The sequence below is a fragment of the Moschus berezovskii genome, chromosome 18, assembly GCF_049115385.1.
Source record: "Moschus berezovskii isolate FMDL1 chromosome 18, NW_MosBer_1.0, whole genome shotgun sequence".
NCBI classification, from domain to species: Eukaryota; Metazoa; Chordata; class Mammalia; order Artiodactyla; family Moschidae; genus Moschus; species Moschus berezovskii.
In genome coordinates this window covers 76414900-76435125 of record NC_142477.1, presented here as the reverse complement: position 1 = coordinate 76435125, position 20226 = coordinate 76414900, and the positions used below count along the sequence as shown (strand labels likewise).

Below are 20226 nucleotides of genomic sequence, written 5' to 3'. Positions count from 1 at the left end.
ATAATAATTGCAAGCATGAATCTAGGAACTCTAAGACACCTCCCTAAGACCTGAAACAACGCCCTATCCTGTGTCTGGTGGTGTGTCAGGCAGTGGAAAAGTGGCCAGTGGGTGAGTGCCTTAGTTCTCTTGCTCACCCTTCACTGGTTGCCTTGGAATTGTCAGATGGTCTCATAGACTGTGCACCAGCCATCAAGTTGTGTCCTTCTGTTCATCAGTGAGGAGTGATGGAGCTTGGGAGCAGATGTGAAGCTATAAAAAGCTATTTAATGCCTGGAAGATCCCCTATTGAGAGGGCACCTCAGATGGAAATGGCATTAACCACAAATATTTGCATTACCAGATTGTCGCGCTATAGCAAAAGGGAATAGTGTGTGTTAGAGTATGGAATTAATTTAGTGAACAGTGAAGCTTGATCACAGCTTCGGATACCTCTGTCTTGTGATTAATAGCAGTTTTTACTCACCCTGTGCTCTCAACCCAAACTGAAGACGTGGTCAGGCTCCCCTTGTGGAGGGAGCTGTTGAAGCCTCAGTGTTTCTTGCCTTGTTGCTGGCATTCCCATGTTCCCAGTGGGTCTCCCTGCACTCATTCTCTCCAAATGACCTACCTATCTCTGGGGTCAGAGACCTATTAGAGCAGGCTGCTTTCTCTGCCCTGTGCTCTCTTGCTCCCCAGTTATATTTCTTTGTGAGCCCTCATCACGTCTTGATGATTACGTATTGCCCCGTGTAGGCTGCAGGCTCTTTGGATGCAAGCACACTATCGAATGTCAGCCTGGCCAGTGCCTTACACAATGGTGATAATGATTCAATGTGCAGGGAAAGAATGAACAACAGCTGCCCATGTGACTCTCAGTTCTTTTGCTCTGAGATGCAAAAGCAAGTGATTTTTGGGGGGGCTCAGATTTCATTCTCTGGAGCAGTGCCCACCAAAAACCTGAGTGGATATCTCACAGGTTGCTAAGCCTGAAATGCACAATACAGAGATTGCTGTAGAGCTTTGGGAGGTGGGGTAGTCCAGACCCAGGCCGAAAGCACCTCCATCAAGGATACAGCAAAGACCACTCACTAGACAGTGAAACTGGGTGACCAAGGGTTGATGGTCTTGGCCCAGTGTCCTTGGAGGAACAAGCATCTGAACATGTGTCTAACCAAAGATGGGAATGAGCCCCAGGATGTCTCAAATATGATCAGATTCAAACATTTTTATTAATTTACATAAATGACAGTCTTCCAGCAAGCCCCCTAATGAGCATTGTTAATTTGCTAAGCCCTGCTGCAATTGCCTGAACTCCTGGAGTGTATAAGGAAAATGTGCATCGTGCAGTTTGCAGTGCATCAAATCCTGCGCTAAAGTTATGTGACTTTTATATCAATTTGGGGAAATTCATTTTTCCTCACTGTAATTTACAGATCCCTTTTCATTGGCTGGGGATGCAGTTTGCCAAATGGATTACATTTGGTACTTTATTTTCTCTTCATTGCTACTTCTTATGTAATTTATTTACAGTTCATCAGGCTTGATGAATGGGTGATATATCAGCACACAGCACTCTCAGTTAAATGGTCAGGCTGCCTTTTTTGGGGGGAGGGCAGGGTACAGTGGGGAGGGCCATTTACCTCATTGTCTCCTGAGCTCTGGTTTCTGCCTGCTGAGGTGGCTGTCCCTATTGAAGACATGCAGAGGATCCACCTGCGATTCATGTTTCGACATCGGTCATCCCTGGAATGTGAGTACTAAATGGCATCTCTGCAGCCCTAAAAGGAGCGGGGTGGGATCAGTCCTTTTGGAAGTGGGTGAGTGGTCCAGGTATCATTTTCTTTCCTAACCTCAAAAATGCCATTTTTAGCTAAAGACAAAGGAGAAAAAAACTTTGCCATGTCCTATGTGAAGTTGATGAAGGAAGATGGGACCACTCTGCATGATGGATGCCATGACTTGGTTGTCCTAAAGGTACTGTGTCTCTGTGCTGTGCTCAGCTGTGTTCGACTCTTTGTGACCCTGTGAACTGTAGCCCGCCAGGTTCCTCTCTCCATGGGGTTTTTCAGGCAAGAATATTGGAGTGGGTCGTCATTTCCTCCTTCAGGGGATATTCCCCACCCAGGGACCAAACCAGTGTCTCCTGCATCTCCTGCATTGCAGCGGATTCTTTACTCGCTGAGCCATCAGTGAAGCCCATGAGCTGAGATTAACTCTGTAGCGAGGAGCATGTAGAAAGTGAGGGGGATATGGCAGGATTGCTCGGTAAATGAGAGCAGGGACCCCAGTGACACGCATCAGGGCTGTCCAGTTGTGAGACCTGGTGCAGAGTCTGGGCTTGTCTGGGCCTTTATGTCCTCATCTGTGAGGCCTCAGTGAGTGAGTGTGAGAATCACAAGAGTTAGTCCATGTAAACATGACAGTGATGGGTGCATGGAACTCTCAATAAATGGAAGGTTGTCAGAATGGGCTTTGATTCTGTAAGACGCCTGTGGGATGTTCAGAAGACCAGCAAGAAATATTTGAGAGACTCATCACTGTAGTGAATGGAGAAAAATATTAGCATTTAGGGTTCTGATCCTGCTGTTGACTAACCTGGAGTCATCTTCCGTGTCTTCCTGAGACTTGCTTTCTTTTTCAAACAGTGGTGGTCATATTTGTGACCCGTGCAGAAGGACCGTGTGGAAGAGTGCAGCTGTCAGCTGTGCTCTTCCTGCATGATGAGACTTGCACTGTTCTTTCGCAGTGGGGGCTGTCTTCCTGATCTTACATGCTTCCCCACAGCCTGGCTCAGGACAGTGGCATGCCTCTGCCGGCACCTGGCTGGAGGCAAAGGATGTGGCTGTGGGACAGGGCAAGGCTAAGTGGTCAGCACAAAGATCACACTCTTGCCCTTGACTCTCTCAGCCTTGGAGGCTGGGTTGCCCTTTTTCTCTGGTCTGGACAGCAAAGACAGCCTCATCAATCTTCATCACATGGTACTCTTCTCTGAGTCTCTGTGACTTTTCCAGAATACTCCTTTTTTCTTCTGTACAGCCTCTGTTTTCTCATTTATGATGTATCCAGGAAGTTCTTGGCTTAAAAGCCATTCTTCCTCAATAGATTTACAGTACCATTTGCAGTCAGTTTTCAATTTAGTCACCTTCCTTAAGACTCGGTCACCTCATCTGTAAACTGGAGAGGATAACAGTATCCACATCAGTAACAGCTGCTGTGAGGCTTAAATGATGTTCACTGAAGCATGAAGAGCGCTTTGTGCAGCACCCAGGGCGGAGTAAGGGCTCAGCACTTGTCACCTGCTGTGATGCCTACCGCTAGTCATTCACTTCAGCATGGGAGGGACTTACGAGTCTGTCATTTCACTAAGTGCTCTGTACACATTATGCCACCTAGTCCACTCAAAATTTCTAGAATTTGCTATGAAGCATAGGCAATATGCTTCATAATCAGTTTAATCAAGAGAACGATGAGACAGAGACAAAGGAATATAAAAAATAACACAGACTTGTGAATAGTGGAGCAGGGTCTAAATCTCATCACTTTCAGAGTCCAGTGCCTTTCATTCTTGAATCTGATTCCTTATCCTGCTGGTGGGCTTGTTTGTGTTAAGATCTTATGAAACTTAGAATGAACTAAAATCTGCTATTTGGGAATCTTCAATTCCCTCTGTGCCATTAATTAAGTCTATAGAGCCTTCAAATATGTGAGTGTTCAACCCCTTTCGCATTAATGTAGCCTTGGCTTCTCACCTGCTTTGTGGAAAAATAGTCCTAACTTGCCAGCTGACGTGCATCGCTCCTCTGATAACGTTCCTCGCATTTCTGACTCTCCCTGCCTACGGCCTTGCAAACTCTGTCTAGCCCTGGGTGTGTACCTTTGGCTGGGGAAGTAACTCGGGTGTTGTTTCCAGGGAGACAGCAAGAAAATGGAGGATGCCAGCTCTTACCTGACTCTTCCTTCTTATCGACACCATGTGGAGAGCAAGGGGGCCACCTTGAGTCGCAGCTCCAGCAGTGTTGGGGGGCTGTCTGTCAGCTCCCGGGATGTCTTCTGCATTTCGACGCTAGTGTGCTCCACAAAGCTCACCCAGAATGGTACTGGAGCCATTGAGAGCTCTGCGTGTGTGTGTGTGTGGGGGGGGCAGGCCCGGGGAGGTTCTGATATGGACAGTTTAGGCCAGTAAATAGTAATTCTGCTTGTCTGGACTCTATTTTAGTGGGCTTGCTGGGTTTGCTTAAGTGGCGTATGAAGCCACAACTGCTACAGGAGAATTTAGAAAAATTGAAGATTGTTGATGGAGAAGAAGTGGTAAAGGTAAGTGGGACTTCATTTTGCCTGTTTTAATCCCCCAGGGACAGGCCTTTAACTCATGAGTGTCTTCGGGGAAGAGATAAAGTGTTCAGGGAGACAGGACAGGTTTTCTTCTGACAATGGGAGACAGTGTCCCAAGTTGGCATTAGAAGCCTTTATTGATAAAGCTGGGGGATGAGTGGTTCAGTGACACTGAATGTTGAGCAGGAGAAAAGTTGGCTGTGCTCAGTCTCTGGAAATAGATCAATGTTGGTATAGATCCCAGCTCGAACACTAGCCAACTTCATGTGGTAGTATTATCAATATGACGTATTTGGCAGAGTTGTTATGAGCTTTCAAGCTGAAAAATATTTAAAAATTACTCAGCAAGTCTCTTACACATAATGTACGATAATTGAACTAAAGCATATGAAACATAGAAGGTTAAACAAGGAGTAAATATTTACTTTTGTTGTTATAAGTTGCTATAGTAGTGTGATCTCTCAGTATTATCTACATGTTGCTGTTAGAAATAAAACGTATTCTTTTTTCCACTTCTTTGAGAATGTTATGTGTTAAATATGAGCAAAGGAAAGACATCAATGCTCACATTTTAAGTGAAACAAGCAGAAAACAGTGCAGATGTCAGATGTTTTGTTGTGTCCACATGGTGGTGGAGAATATAGTGTCTGAAGTACAAATCGAATTAAAGCAACCCTCTCTCCAGAATTATGAATTGGGCCAAGAGTTTCCTGGTGATCTTGTTTCTGTCAGGAACTTGGTACAGCTGGAAACTCTGAGACTGAACATCTTTATGTAGTAGCTCTGTGTTTTGACTGTAGGAAATATTGACACATGTCTTAGGGGGGAGGGCTATCAAGTTTCAGTTAATTGCCCATAGAAGGAGAAGCAAGGGTCAAATTTCAAGATCAATGCTTTAATTGTGCACCATTGACCCACCAACCCAGTTCAGCAATGGAAGAGAAATTCTCCAGACATTCTTTTACAAGGTCTGTTACCTTTCAGTTCAGTTCAGTTCAGTTCAGTCGCTCAGTCGTGTCCGACTCTCCGTGACCCCATGAATCACAGCACGCCAGGCCTCCCTGTCCATCACCAACTCCTGGAGTTCACTCAAACTCATGTCCACAGAGTCGGTGATGCCATCCAGCCATCTCATTCTTGGTCGTCCCCTTCTCCTCCCTCCCCCAACCTTTCCCAGCATCAGAGTCTTTTCCAGTGAGTTAACTCGTCGCATGAGGTGGCCAAAGTATTGGAGTTTCAGTTTTAGCATCAGTCCTTCCAATGAACACCCAGGATTGATCTCCTTCAGAATAGACTGGTTGGATCTCCTTGCAGTCCAAGGGACTCTCAAGAGTCTTCTCCAACACCACAGTTCAAAAGCATCAATTCTTCGGCGATCAGCCTCCTTCACAGTCCAACTCTCACATCCATACATGACCACGGGAAAAACCATAGCCTTGACGGACCTTTGTTGGCCAAGTAATGTCTCTGCTTTCTAATATGCTATCTAGGCTGGTCATAACTTTCCTTCCAAGGAGTAAGCGTCTTTTAATTTCCTGGCTGCAATCAGCATCTGCAGTGATTTCGGAGCCTAAAAAAATAAAGTCTGACACTGTTTCCACTGTTTTTCCATCTATTTCCCATGAAGTGATGGGACCAGATGCCATGATCTTTGTTTTCTGAATGTTGAGCTTCAAGCCAACCTTTTCACTCTCCTCTTTCACTTTCATCAAGAGACTTTTGAGTTCCTCTTCACTTTCTGCCATCAGGGTGGTGTCATCTGCATATCTGAGGTTATTGATATTTCCCCCAGCAATCTTGATTCCAGCTTGTGCTTCTTCCAGCCCAGCGTTCCTCATGATGTACTCTGCATATAAGTTAAATAAGCAGGGTGACAATATACAACCTTGACGTACTCCTTTTCCTATTTGGAACCAGTCTGTTGTTTCATGTATAGTTCTGACTGTTGCTTCCTGACCTGCATACAGGTTTCTCAAGAGGCAGGTCAGATGGTCTGGTATTCCCATCTCTTTCAGAATGTTCCACAGTTTCTGTCACCTTTAGGCAGCTGGAAAAGTCATCTCAAAGGGAATTCTGTTGTCTTCCTTTGCATTTTATTTTTCTTTTTATCAAAAAATTGTTATTGACATATACTCTACATATCTTAAGAGTACAGAACACTTATCTTAAAAGTACAGTTCAGTGTATTTTTATACATGTACATAACTGCAGAGGAACCAGAGATCAAATTGCCAACATCTCTGGATCATAGAAAAAGCAAGAGAATTCCAGAAAAACTACTTCTGTTATTTCTGCTTCATTGACTACACTAAAACATTTGACTGTGTGGATCACAACAAACTGTGGAAAATTCAAACTATGGAAAAGAGATGGGAATACCAGAACACCTTACCTGCCTCCTGAGAAACCTGTATGCAGGTCAAGAAGCAACAGTTGGAACTGGACATGGAAGAGTGGACTGGTTCAAAATTGGGAAAGGAGTACATCAAGGCTGTACATTGTCACCTTGCTTATTTAACTTATATACAGAGTACATCATGCGAAATGTCTGGCTGGATGAAGCACAAGCTGGAATCAAGATTTCCAGGAGAAATATCAATAACCTCAGATATGCAGATGACACCACCCTTATGGCAAAAAGTGAAGAAGAACTAAAGAGCCTCTTGATGAAAGTGAAAGAGGAGAGTGAAAAAGGTGGCTTTAAACTCAACATTCAAAAAACGAAGATCATGGCATCTGGTCCCATCACTTCATGGCAAATAGATGGGAAAACAGTGGAAACAGTGACAGATTTTATTTTTTGGGACTCCAAAATCACTGCAGATGGTGACTGCAGCCATGAAATTAAAAGATGCTTGCTCCTTGGAAGAAAAGTTGTGACCAACCTAGACAGCATACTAAAAAGCAGAGACATTACTTTGCTGACAAAGGTCCATCTAGTCAAGGCTATGTTTTTTCCCGTGATCATGTATGGATGTGAGAATTGGACTATGAAGAAAGCTGAGCACCGAAAAAAAGATGCTTTTGAACTGTGGTGTTGGAGAAGACTCTTGAGAGTCTCTTGGACTGCAAGGAGATCCAACCAGTCAGTCCTAAAGGGAATCAATCCTGACTATTCATTAGAAGGACTGATGCTGAAGCTGAAACTCCAATACTTCTGCCATGTGATGTGAAGAATTGAATCATTAGAAAAGATTCTGATGCTGGGAAAGACTGAAGGCAGGAGGAGAAGGGAACAACAGAGGATGAGATGGTTGGATGGCATCACCGACTCAGTGGACATGAGTTTGACAAGCTCTGGGAGATGGTGAAGGACAGGGAGGCCTGGTGTGCTGCCGTCCATGGGGTCGCAATGTATCCAACACGACGGAGCGACTGAATAGCAACAGCAACACAACTGTGTACCCTCCACCTAGATCAACATACAGTCCGTTTGTATCAGTGCAGTGGATTCTGCCTTACCCCTTCTTAGTCAGTAATCCACTCAAGGGTCACCACTAAGCTACCAAACTGACCAGCATAATCATAGATGGGTTTTTGCCTGTTATTGAATTTCATAAAAATAGTGATAATAAACATACATCTTATGTCTGACTTATCTTACTCTGTACAATGCTCACAAGAGTTATAGTCATCCCTCTACATAGAAGTAGTTTGCTCCCTTTTATTGCTGTGGCATGTTCTGTAATACCAAAGTACCACCCTGTATTTATCTACTTTGCTGAAGATGGACAACTGGCTCTTGTGAGGAATGCACCTGGCCCTCCTGAACATGGGACATGGTGTGTGCATTCATTCTCTGGGGTAAACACAGAGGGGTGGGACTTCTGCATCACCTGAATCTTTCTTATGAGATCTCTGTTATTTTGCCCAGTTTCTCCAGGATACTCTGGATGCACTCTTCAACATCATGATGGAGCATTCTCAAAGTAATGAGTATGACATCCTCGTCTTTGATGCTTTGGTAAGAGAGAGGGGGCCAGTGTTTTGTGACATTAGGCATTAACATAGTGTCTCACTGTGAGAACATGGAGAACTTAAGGCCTACGTGGACTTTTCCATGAATTTTTTGGAGGCGTTGTAACATTCAGCAACCAGGCCAGTAAAGGAGTTACTGTTTCCCTTGTTAGTTTTGAGTTGATTTGAAAGCATGGGCAGAGGGATTAAAATGGGAGTGTTCAGTGTTGATGGTGGTTTGGCCCTGGTTGAAAGTACATGAAGCTGAATATCATGAATATTCGCTTGGGCTGTCCATGAATTCTGGGAGCGAATCCTTGGTCAGGTTGTAGAGCACCCCAAATGTTTCCTAACTCTTTTACTTTCTTCCTCCTCATTGTCTCCAATTTAGCAGTCAGCACACTCCTCTGCATATCTAGACCATCTTTCAGTGGGTGGTACACCATGCAGATCTGTCTTCTTACCGTCTTTTGAAATGATCTGTGCCTCCTCTTGCTGTCCCAGCTCACATCTTTTCAGTGTCATATCAAAATAAACATAAGAAACATCCACATTAAGATGTCAGTGACCAACAAAGTGTGAATGTGTCAACCCTTTGTGTCAGTGACATTTACATTTTTATAGGACTAACTTGGAGACAACTGTGACTTAGTCCATTGCTTCCCAAGAGGGCTTCCTCTAAAGCTAGCCTTAAGAAGAAATGTTTCCTGAAGAACACTCACTTGAGAACTCAGGGAAGTGCTGAACCTTACCCTACTCTCTTGGAGATTTACAGTGCACAAAAGCATGTAGAAGGCTCTGATAAGTCCTGCAATAAAGAAGCTAGTCTAAGGTTGATAACTTGAGATTTCTCAAACTTGTCTGGCTGTGAAACCCTTTACGGAACGCTTTTTAGAAGAGATGCTACCATAATGTAAAGGACTTAAGATGCGTTAGTGAACTAATTCCTGGGCAAAAGAATTTGATAGGGATTTACTTGCACTATGTGAATATGACTTCCTGTCCTGGGTCTGCCCCCAAACACTGACTCCTTGCCTCTTTCTGAAGATCTACATAATAGGTCTCATTGCTGACCGGAAGTTCCAGCATTTCAACACTGTCCTGGAGGCTTACATCCAACAGCATTTCAGTGCTACCCTAGCTTACAAGTAAGTAAGTGTGAACCCTCTACTTGTCCTGCCAGGGTTCCTAGGGCACAAGAAACTTGAGTAGTTTCTTTTTGTCATCAGACTGTGTGAGTTCTACATTTTCTGACAAAACCCCATCTGGCCTGTGTTATTTGGATTAAATAAAAATACGCAGACTCATAGATTGGCATGAATATTTTATGGTGGCAGAAGTACATGGCAGTGTTTGCTCATTCATTCATTTATTGAACAACTGTTTGTGATAGTCAAGGCTAGAGAAAAGAAAGTGTATATGACAAGCGGCTCAGTATTGCTTATGTGTAGAGGGCTGAGGGCTGAGGTCAGAGAGGACGCTGGAAAAGGTGAAGGAGCCTGGAAAGGCAGGTCATGTAGTTCAAAGTCTACCCTGCTGGTAATAAAGACACAAGGAAAATTCCCAAGCAAAGGTGCTCCATGATATTAAAAGAACATTTTCTGTGGGAAGAAAAAACTGAAAAGAACATCTTCACCACCACCATCCCCACTCAGAACTTCATTGTGGCTGGTTTTCCCAGTGAAAAGATTTTTTTTTCATTGGTTTTTTTCTTTGCTGGCTTTTTATGGGCAGGAAATACTTATTCCCTGTATTAAATATATCTTTTTAAGCAGAGTTATTTTTATGATGTAAATGAGTGAGTGAGCTTGGCTATACTACCACCTTTAACTTTTGATTGAATGCCTTGTAATTTACTAAGCAAACTAATTACCATGCTGTGGGCTGAAAAGAAATGTATTTTGAAAATATAATCCCTTATTCAGGAAATTGATGATGGTGCTGAAGACTTACTTGGACACCTCCAGCAGAGGAGAGCAATGTGAACCAATCCTAAGAACACTGAAAGCTTTGGAATATGTATTCAAGTTCATTGTTCGGTCGAGGACATTATTTTCACAGTGAGTACTTGTTCTGTAAGATTGATTGATTAGCTCTGCAGTTCCTCTGGGACACAACAGTATTTGTGCCATTGGAGAAAATCTTTCACAAAATTACAGCCAGCCATTGATTAAAAACACCTTAAAAATCCAACTTAGAGATTTATGAATAGGTGATAATTGTTCCAATTTCATTTGGAGAGAAAAAAAAAAAAAAGAAATCATGTGTTGAGTTATGTTTCCTCCAGTGAATATGATTTGTGATTTGAGGCTCCTCTGCATTTCACCTAACATTCTTCATTTGATCTGAGATATGATGAAAGCTTTCCAGGAATCTATATTCCATGGGGATAGGGAGGCAGAACTCAGAAAAGCTGACATTTATTTGGCTCTGGAAGGATGTGCATGAAGATGAGCTGTTATTTGCAGTTGACCTGCCTGTCTGTGTAATCCTAGTGGCCAAAAAGGGAGCTGATATGTTAGAGCACCTAAGAGATTTGATAAGTGATGGCCAGTACCACAGAGGTTAGCTGCCCTTTTAAAAGACTTTAGAGATGGAATCATTCCGATGCAACCTGCAGAATAGCAATTTATGTTCATACTAGCTACAAGGCAAAGTTAGGCGGGGGATTGGTTATATGTATGACCAAGTTGGCTGTGTGTTATGGGAAATAAGAAGTAGAATACAGGAAGTATACTGTCTGGATTCTTACCAAGCTGACTCCAGGGGAAACAGAATTTTGTTTTATTTTGCGCTATTGAAAAATCTCAGGGGTAGTTGGCCTTAGGTATGGCTGGATCCAGATGCTGGTGCCATTCAGCTAGTCTTAGACTCTCTAGATCTTGGCTCTGCTTTCCTTTTGTTGGTCACCTTCTGAGGCAAGTTGTCCAATGTGGAAGCTACCAGAACCTCAGATTCATATTCCACTAGCTTAAGCAATTCTAGGTTCCCTGTTGTTACATCAAAATCCTAGGCCAGGAACTATCTGATCATGTGCTAAGATCTTAAATAGTGTGACCACGGGAATGAATACATAGATTGTGCTCGTATGGTCTCATGTCCACTTCTGGAGCCATGGGTCATGTTAACAACTTATGGTATGAACTTGTTTACTTGGAGGATGGTGTCCCCCCAAGTAGAAGTCTGTAACTCATCATTTTGACCAAGACTCTGGATGAGTTATGGAAGCTTCATACTCAAAGTCTGCTGAAATGGTTAACCATTTGAGATTCTCCTTTTTAGGAGAATTCTTTGATATTTCAGTTGATTAATAGAAAGAGGTGAGTGTTTTAAACCATGTCACAAAGCATATGTCACTTAGGCTATTTTAAAATCGAAGGATCTGTTTCAATTCCTCTATTTTGTCAGATAGTCAAGGTGAAGATCGTGCATTGAAGTCTAAGGGGTATTCTTCCAAATTCAAGAGATACTTGTCAATTATTTGAAAAACAGCAGGGGACAATTGTGCATCGTGGAAGTGTTCAAGGATTCAAATTGTAATTCCAGATTAGGGCATGATATCTTATCCCATCTCCAAGTGAGAAGTTTATATCTAACAAGAGGAACGTTTTTTCCATGTGTCAGATCTTATGCCTCAATTTGTCCTTTTGATTTATGTCTCCTCTGTCCATCCCTCCCCGCCTCCCTCCGTCTCTCCTTCCTTATCTTATCTCTCTTAGTCTTTGCCTGTTGCTTCCAGTGGAACACAGGGCATTTGTACATTTGCTTCCTTCTTTTCTACCTGAAGGTCTCTTATCTTGCAGAGGCCCCAGATCTTCATTCAGTACAAATTCATTGCTATTGGAACTCTAAGTGATTTTTGGCTTCTTAAGAAGAGGAATGATCTGTTATTCTCTGCTGTACTCCCAGCATAGAATATATATAACATAATTGGTACTCAAAAAATGTCTGTTGGTTGAAGTGCATTTTGGCTACTGAGAGATGTCTCTAAGGTGACCCAGACGTAATCTTGAATCCTTTCTCATGAACAGAAATATAGGCTGACCAGGAAAGATGATTGTCTAGGACCTCGTGCTGAGGTAAGGTAGGTCTTGCTCATTCTATACTCTTTCATGATGAATTTTCTTCAGCAGAGCCTCAGGGACGTTGGGAAGTAATGGTGGTATTTCTGCAAACTAGGAGGACATTTTATTTCTGAATGGTAGATAGCTGTTTCAGTGCTTTGAGATTTCTAAGCCAGCTGGTAGGAAATCGTTAATATAATTGTTGCTTTCGGGGGTCACTGTGTCTGGTATCGTGTTTCTGTTTCCTGTTATTCCTTTGTCTTTCCTCGTTGCACAGTAACAGCTGATCCGTTAGTTGTTCCTTACTGTCTTTTCTTTGTGCATACTGCACACGAGCATTTACAGAGGCTAGGGATTTTCCTGTATCAATATGCAGGATGCAGTTGGGTAAGAGAGGAAGAAAGCTTGTTGAGAAGGACTGGAATTTTTAAAAGGACTGTTCATTTCTAGCACATCAGTTCAGTTCAGTTGCTCAGTCATGTCTGACTCTTTGTGATCTCATGGACTGCAGCATGCCTGGCTTTCCTGTCCATCACCGACTCCTGGAGCTTGCTCAAACTCATGTCCATCGAGTCAGTGATGCCTTCCAACCATCTCATCCTCTGTTATCCCCTTTTCCTCCTCCTCTAGTCTTTTCCATCATCAGGATCTTGTCCAGTGAGTCAGCTCTTCGCATCAGGTGGCCAGAGTGTTGGAGCTTCACCTTCAGTATCAGCCACAGAAAATTATTTCCCTGTCCTGTCTTCTCGTGTCACTAGCTCCTGAGTCAAAGTCTGGGTGGGTGTCTCTGGCACATACCTGTACCATAGTTATAGCAGAGCAGGTTTGAGCTTCTGTCAGAGGGGGGAAATGTGGAGAATTCTAAATTGTAGGAAATGTGTCCAGAAATGCTGCTGCTGCTGCTAAGTCACTTCAGTCGTATCCAACTCTGTGTGACCCCATAGACGGAAGCCCACCAGGCTCCCCCATCCCTGGGATTCTCCAGGCAAGAACACTGGAGTGGGTTGCCATTTCCTTCTCCAATGTGTGAAAGTGAAAAGTGAAAGTGAAGTCGCTCAGTCGTGTCCGACCCTTAGCGACCCCACGGACTGCAGCCCACCAGGCTCCTCCATCCATGGGATTTTCTAGGCAAGAGTACTGGAGTGGCTTGCCATTGCCTTCTCTGCCAGAAATGCTGAGTGGCCAGAAATGTGACCAATATCCATTGGGCTATCTTGAACGACTGAGCCCCTGGGAGGTATAGTGCATAGTGAGGAATACTCAGAAGGAGCTGAAGTGATTCTGTTCTGGGCATTGAGATTCTCCACCAAACCCCTTGCAGTGACTTTTATCCTGAAGCTCAGACAGCCAGCTGAGCAGATCCCCAGGGTTTCTGAGTCTGTGGAATTAGAGTCTGCAATAGCCTGTGCTTCCCTTATCCACATGATGGACATTCCCATAAGAGCGCCCCTTCCTGTGGCCAGGCACGTAAAACAGACTGCAGAGTTCTTCAAACGAAGAACTGACTTCTCAAATGAAGAGGATCAAGAGCCCAGGTTTGCAGTGGCATTGGCTGCCACATATCTGCACGCTGGTGCAGCCTCGGCCTGCTGCGGGCGCGGGGCTGCTGCGGGCGCGGCTATACTCACTCTGTCCTGGGCAGTGTTGGCTCAGAGATGGGCAGTGCTTACTCTGCACGCTTCCATCCCTGTAACCACCTGCCTTGGCAAGTGACCCAGGCTCTCGGAGCCTCACTTTCCTCATTGTGAATGAGGATAAACCAGCTTTATCCTAGTGTTTTGATGGTGAAATGAGATTATATGCACAAAGTTTCTATGTAGTATCTGATATTTATTCCACAAGCAAAATAAATCTGTTAGCTGTTATTATGTTTTCACCTAGTAGAGACAGAAAGGGATCTTGTTTCAAACACTCAAACTTAAAGTAGAAAGTAAAGGTTTTGTGTCTTGATTAATGCGCAGAGTTTGGTTTACTGTTCATGCTGTATGAAACGTTTCTTGCTCTTTAGTTTTTAGGAAGAGGGGACACCTTTACCAGCTGTCAGTGCTGTTTGAGGACCTCAGTGGAGGGAACGTTTACAGCCCCGTGAATTCAGCTGGGTCTCTTGCTGGCCCCTTGCACGCCCCTGCTTCGCCCGCAGTTCCCACTTCCCTTGTGTGTACGGGCAGGCCCCTTTGGCCCAAGCACTGTGTGCCTAGCCTGCTCTGTTCCTTGCCTGCTCTACTAGTCTTTTCTTTTGCATCATGTCTTCTGCTCTCATTACAGACCTGCTTAGTTCTTGCCTCCTTCTCCTCCTCCTCTTTCGGCCCTCTCCGGAGGGCTGCTCCGCCGTCACGTGCTCCTCCTTCACCCCGCTCATCCACACCCTTGGCTGGGGCGGCGGTCAGCTCTGGGGTTAAAGGCACCGTCTCTGGAGCTAGCTGCTTGGGTTTGAATTCTGCATTTGAATCCTACCACTACCGATTACTGAGGTTTATGACCTTGGACAGATTACTGAATGTGCCCAAAGCTCAGTTCCCTCGTGTATAGAACAGGCATGTACTGAACAAGCAACAGGCCTTTCCGGGTGGTTGTGCAAATGGATGAGCTAATGGGCGTCTGGCAGCTGTACGGTGCCTGCTGCGTAGCGAGCACCCCAGCGCCGATTCCCTGCTCGGTGCACTTCACCATCACTCCCAGCAGCCTTCACACGCATGCTCGTCTCCTGGCTCCGCTCCTCCTCTCACTCCGTGCCAGCCTCCCAGGCCTCCCGGCTGTGCCTCAAGCTCCCCCTGCAGGGCGTTTGCACCCGTCCCCAGACACCCACTTGCTCACCCCCGACCTCTCTTACAGCTTTATTCAAATGCCTCCTTCTTTCCGCTGTGTATGACGGCCACCACTGCCCCTGGCACTCTTGATTGCCCTCCCGTTCACTCTGCTTTTTGTCAGTTTTCCTCCTCGTGGAACCGATCACGTTATAAGTTACGACTTCCTAGCCCTCTCCCTGCTAGAGCGTCAGCTCCATGAGTCTGATTATTTTGTTCTCAAGCACTGAGAACAGCACCCAGCACATAGTAGGTATGCTCAGTCGCTCAGTCGTGTCCGGCTCTTTGCGACCCCATGGACTGTAGCCCGCCAGGCTCCTCTGTCCATGGGATTCTCCAGGCAAGAATACTGCAGCGGGTTGCCATGCTCTCTTCCAGGGGATCTTCCTGACTCAGGGATCAAACCCACGTCTCTTGTGCCTCATGCATTGGCAGGCAGGTTCTTTACTGCTAGTGCCACCTGGGAAGCCCCACGTAAGAGGTACTCCTTCAGTAAGAAATGGGACAGCACATTTATCCCCCTTTCACAATGAGGATGCTGAGGCTCGATTCAAGCTCCAAGGTCACATAACCAAGAATCAGTAGGGCAAGCTTCATACTCCACCTCATCTGAATAAGCAGATTCAAGAACTGGAACTGGACCATGGAAGTGTGAGTGGGGCTGGCCAGGAGGAGCTGTCCTGAGAGGGAGCAGCTCTGGCTGGAAGGGTCAGCTGCTGTGAGCTGCTGGGGCTGCTGAGAGGTGCAAGGCTGTGCGGGTATAAGTGCTATCATTCACCCCTAAGCACAGTAGGGCTTCAGTGATGACTTGGAGCAGGAGTTTTCAGGAAGGGTGACCCCCCGCAGCATGGTGAAGCTGCTCCTGCCCCCTGGCTCTGTCTGCGTGATCTCCTAAGAACGAAGGAAAGCTGTCGTGGGGCCAGCCCAGCCGAGCTCACATACTTTGGAAACAAGTCAGGGAGACAGGAGTGCACTGGGCATCCTCCCAGGAGCAGCAGGGTCTCCAGGCGTCGCCCTGCTCCCCAGGGAAGGCTGGCCAGGGCAGGCACCGTGCTGTTCATCTGTGCCGGGGCTGCTGCTCCGTTAACACAGGCTGGGAGGAGCGCAGCTCTCACCTCGAGCAGACGCCCGCCAACCTGGCTGTGTGGTGTCCTTGCTCTTTCTCTAATTGCCTGCAGCATTAGATGACTCCATGCTTCCTGATGCCCGCTTTTGCCTATTTATTTTGCATCTTGCTTTATTCTTCCTGTCCTGGCCTCCCCCTTCCCTCCCCCGCCTCCACCTCATCTTTCCGCCAGTTCAATTTCTTCTTGTGTAAATATTATATACTAGCCTATCCTCCAGGTCATGAATATGTTAGGCAGCAAGGCTGTGCGCATAAAGCACAGGCATGCCCAGTGTAGCCTGCAGCCAGAGAGAATACATAAGCCTCTGCCTTTTTAAACAAATATGAATTTAACTCAAAGGTACCTGCCAGTGTGATTGGTTTTCACTGTTCACATATGAATAAATATTAAAATGTAATCATCTGTTTATGTTGAGGATGGGTCGGCATGCTGGTCATATTGCTATTCCTGTTTCTCTTGCATGTAATTTGTTTGCATATTAATGCCATTTTTTCCTGTGTGAGCCTTGGTTTTCAGCTTTGAATATAATTTCACTTTTTGATGACAGTAATGGCTCAGTAAACTTCACAATTGCAGTGAATGGAATTATTTTATGATAACATTAACTTGGCATCAGATCAGAATGGAGAAAACTTCATCAAACGGATATCATCAAGTGGTTACTTTTCTTTAATTTATTATCTATTTAATGAGTTTCTACAGGGCAGAGGGGAGGTAACAGTCTGTTTCTTACAAACATATGTGAAAGCACTTTGAAAATCATTAAGTAAATTGTCCTTATTATAACATGAAATTGTATGTATACATGCACTTCAAAACAGCTCTCTTTCTCCTTTGTGTGTGGGGATGAACTTTTATTGAGCACCTATTATGTGCTAAGGACTTTGTTACGTGTGGGGGATTCTTAATGTCAGACTTCCTCATGTAGTGGCAGTTTAGTGGGCAAGACAGACATGCATGCCAGCAATCCAATGCCAGCATGCCTGGAATAAGCAATGAGATATGATTCAGCGGAAGCTTGCAAATGGTTCCTGGGGGCAGACAGGTTTGAATGACAGACTCCGCCTCAGGAGGATCTGTCATTCTTCTCAGAGGAAGTGAGCTTTTAAACTAGACATTGAAAGGTATTTATGAATTCTGCCCGTGGAAGAAAGTAGAATCAAGAATTTCGAGTAGAAGGAACAACATATGATAGAGAACTTGGTCTGAGGGCCCTTTATGAAGCCTCTCCTTTGCGTCATTCTTCACTGGACCTCACTGAATGCTCACGGCCGTCCTGCAAAGTGTCAGCATTATTATACTAATTTTATATTCATTTTACAGAAAGTGACTTCAGGGCACACAGTTAGATGTTGGCGGGGAGGGATCTGACATCAAAGTCTCAGTTCCTTATTTTATCCTGTGCCCACCAATGAACAGCACGTTTGTGGAACCATGGCTCGTGGGTGAAGCTGCAGTGGTGGAGGAAGGAGGATGTGTTTGAAGTGAGGAGTTGAAGCTAGATCGTGAAACACCTTGAAAGTCAGACCAAGGAGGCTGATGCCACCCTCTGTGCTTGGGGGTATTGGCATAGATGCTGCTCTCCATGGTCAGAGCGCAGGGTGCTACCCCGGGGTGGGGCACAGACTCATCCCCTGGGATCAGATGAGAACATTAAGATTTCTTAATTTTGTCCTAAGACGAAGAAGTTAAACTTTATAACATTTGACTTAGAATAGTAGGTGGATATAATTTATATATAAACAGGCATGTAATCACATGTAAACATTTTTCTCATAGGAACAGTTTTGGAAACGGCTGTTTATGGTAGTGGGGAGCCATCACAATTCTAAAGCAGGGGGTTAACATGATTAGATTAATGTTTTAGAAAGATTAGTGCAGAAGTAGGTTAGAATGAGGGCTTCCCTGGTGGCTCAGACAGTAAAGAATCTGCCTGCAATGTGGGAGACCTGGGTTCGATCCCTGGCTTGGGAAGATCCCCCGGAGAAGGGCATGGCAACACACTCCAGTATTCTTGCCAGGAGAATCCCAGTGGACAGAGGAGCCTGGCGGGCTACAGTCCACGGGGTTGCAGAGTCACACATGACTGAGCGACTAAGCACAAGCACAGCACAAGGTTAGTACATGGGCGATGGAGCAGGGGAGGCAGGAGATCAATAATGAAGCTACTGTAATAACCCAGGTGAGAAGACTTGAACTGAGACAGTCACAGTGAGGCTGGAGAAGAAGGGAAGCAAGAAGGAACGGTTTACAGACGGCAGGATTGCCCAAACAAATTGAACATGTGAATGAAATTGGTGGAAGGGGACCATGAGCTGATCTGACACTGAACTTTGTGGTCCGTTTCATCAGGTTTTGCTCATCAGCATGATCAATGAAGGGAGGAGGAGGTTTGTGGGAGAGGACGATGTGTTTGGGACATGTGAAACTGGTGGTATTTACTGGCATGGCCAGATAGAAATGCACAGCAGGCTGTTAGATACAGATTTGCAGTTCAGGGGAGTGGAGAACGGAGATACGGTTTTGGTAGAAAGTGATCTCCTTTGGTGGAAAGAGGCATTTGAAGCTGTAGCACAAGGTGGGCAATGCTATAAAATTCAGAATGAAATGCTGGAGATTAGCATATTGGAAGGGTGATGAGGGGAGAGTCCTGGGTAAGGAGGATGAGGAAAGGAAACAGGAAGAATTGGCACTACAGGGAGGGGCCGGGAAAGGGAACATTTCCAGGAGGGCATGTCAGTAGGATCAACCATTTCTGTGAGGTCCTGGGAACTGAAAACTGATCAGGAGCAAGGTAATTCGCATTTAGGAGATCTTTGGTGAATCAGCCAAACCTCTCCCAGAGTTTAGCCTCTTTCCTAATATCAAACCAGGATGCCACTGTGGGCAGAGGGATCAGGCTTTGACTGATTCCCAGGCTTCTGCATGTGAACCACTCACATGTGGGTTGCTCTTTGCCAGGGTATGCCCCTGGACTGCCTTTCCCCCACCATCCCTCAGAAGCTGAGCCAATCGCTTCCTATTTGTTTCCAGTCTTACACTCTGGTTACAGCGTAGGGTAAAACGCTGGTCTTATTTGCTTCCATTGTCCCTCGAAGTGGTTTAATTTTATAGAACAAGATGTTATAGATAGTTAAGGGAAAAGCCAAGAGGACACAGCATATTCATTCTTTCAGGTTGAAGCAGTGAAAGATTTCCTTTACCTGTTAACTCCTCCTTAGAAGTCTAGGAGTTGGCTTGCTGACAGAATCTTTGCCTTTGCACAAAAATAACTTTCTGTCAAATGCTAAGGTTGACCGTTCCTCAGAGAATGACTTGGGTGGTAGATCAATTTACTGATAAATACGTAGGTTTCTGAAATGTGCTTGCAAATCCCCTGTAACTAAATATGAACATGCAGTGTAAGAAAGGGTTTGCCAGAGGGTGAAATTCACCAGGCTCACCTAATTTGTTGGGGATGCTGAACTGAGTCAAAGGACTCGATGTACTCTATGATCTCTTTCAAATACACTTAAGGCAGGCATCACCCCAGGTAGAACTTGTTTCCTTAATAGGAAGTACTGAATAATAGATTGTATGGAAAAACTGGAACAAAATTTTGGCCAACCCAATAGGTTACTCAGTTGTTTCTTATTGTGTCTTTGGGATGGATGGGAAGTTAAAAAGGACTTAGTTATGGGGTACATAAGATCACTTTCCTTCAGATCGCCAAACTAGTTCCTCTGTGTCTCAGATCTACTCACCTAACACAGCCAGGTGCAAAGACATTCATTCAATTCAGTTCTATTTTTCATTCATTCAGTAAACATTTTTGAGTCTTAACGATTTGGAAGTTCTATGCTAGGATACTGTGGTGAACAAGACAGATGTAGCCCTGCCCCCATGCTTCCCATGGGAGATAAAAAAATAAATAAAAAAATAAACATCAAGTCACTGAAAACCATGATAAATGCTGGTAAG

General features: G+C 44.8%; 1 protein-coding gene across 1 annotated transcript in view; it reads left to right on the top strand.

Annotated features, from left to right (window-relative positions):
* DOCK2 (dedicator of cytokinesis 2) overlaps nucleotides 1-20226 on the top strand; it is a 473020-nt gene that overhangs the window by 75492 nt on the left and 377302 nt on the right. Inside the window, exons 16-22 of the mRNA XM_055421792.2 lie at nucleotides 1660-1732; nucleotides 1853-1956; nucleotides 3893-4076; nucleotides 4199-4296; nucleotides 8189-8278; nucleotides 9319-9419; nucleotides 10197-10331. Coding sequence (XP_055277767.2) covers nucleotides 1660-1732; nucleotides 1853-1956; nucleotides 3893-4076; nucleotides 4199-4296; nucleotides 8189-8278; nucleotides 9319-9419; nucleotides 10197-10331 — 785 coding nt within the window. The remainder of the gene's footprint in view (nucleotides 1-1659; nucleotides 1733-1852; nucleotides 1957-3892; nucleotides 4077-4198; nucleotides 4297-8188; nucleotides 8279-9318; nucleotides 9420-10196; nucleotides 10332-20226) is intronic.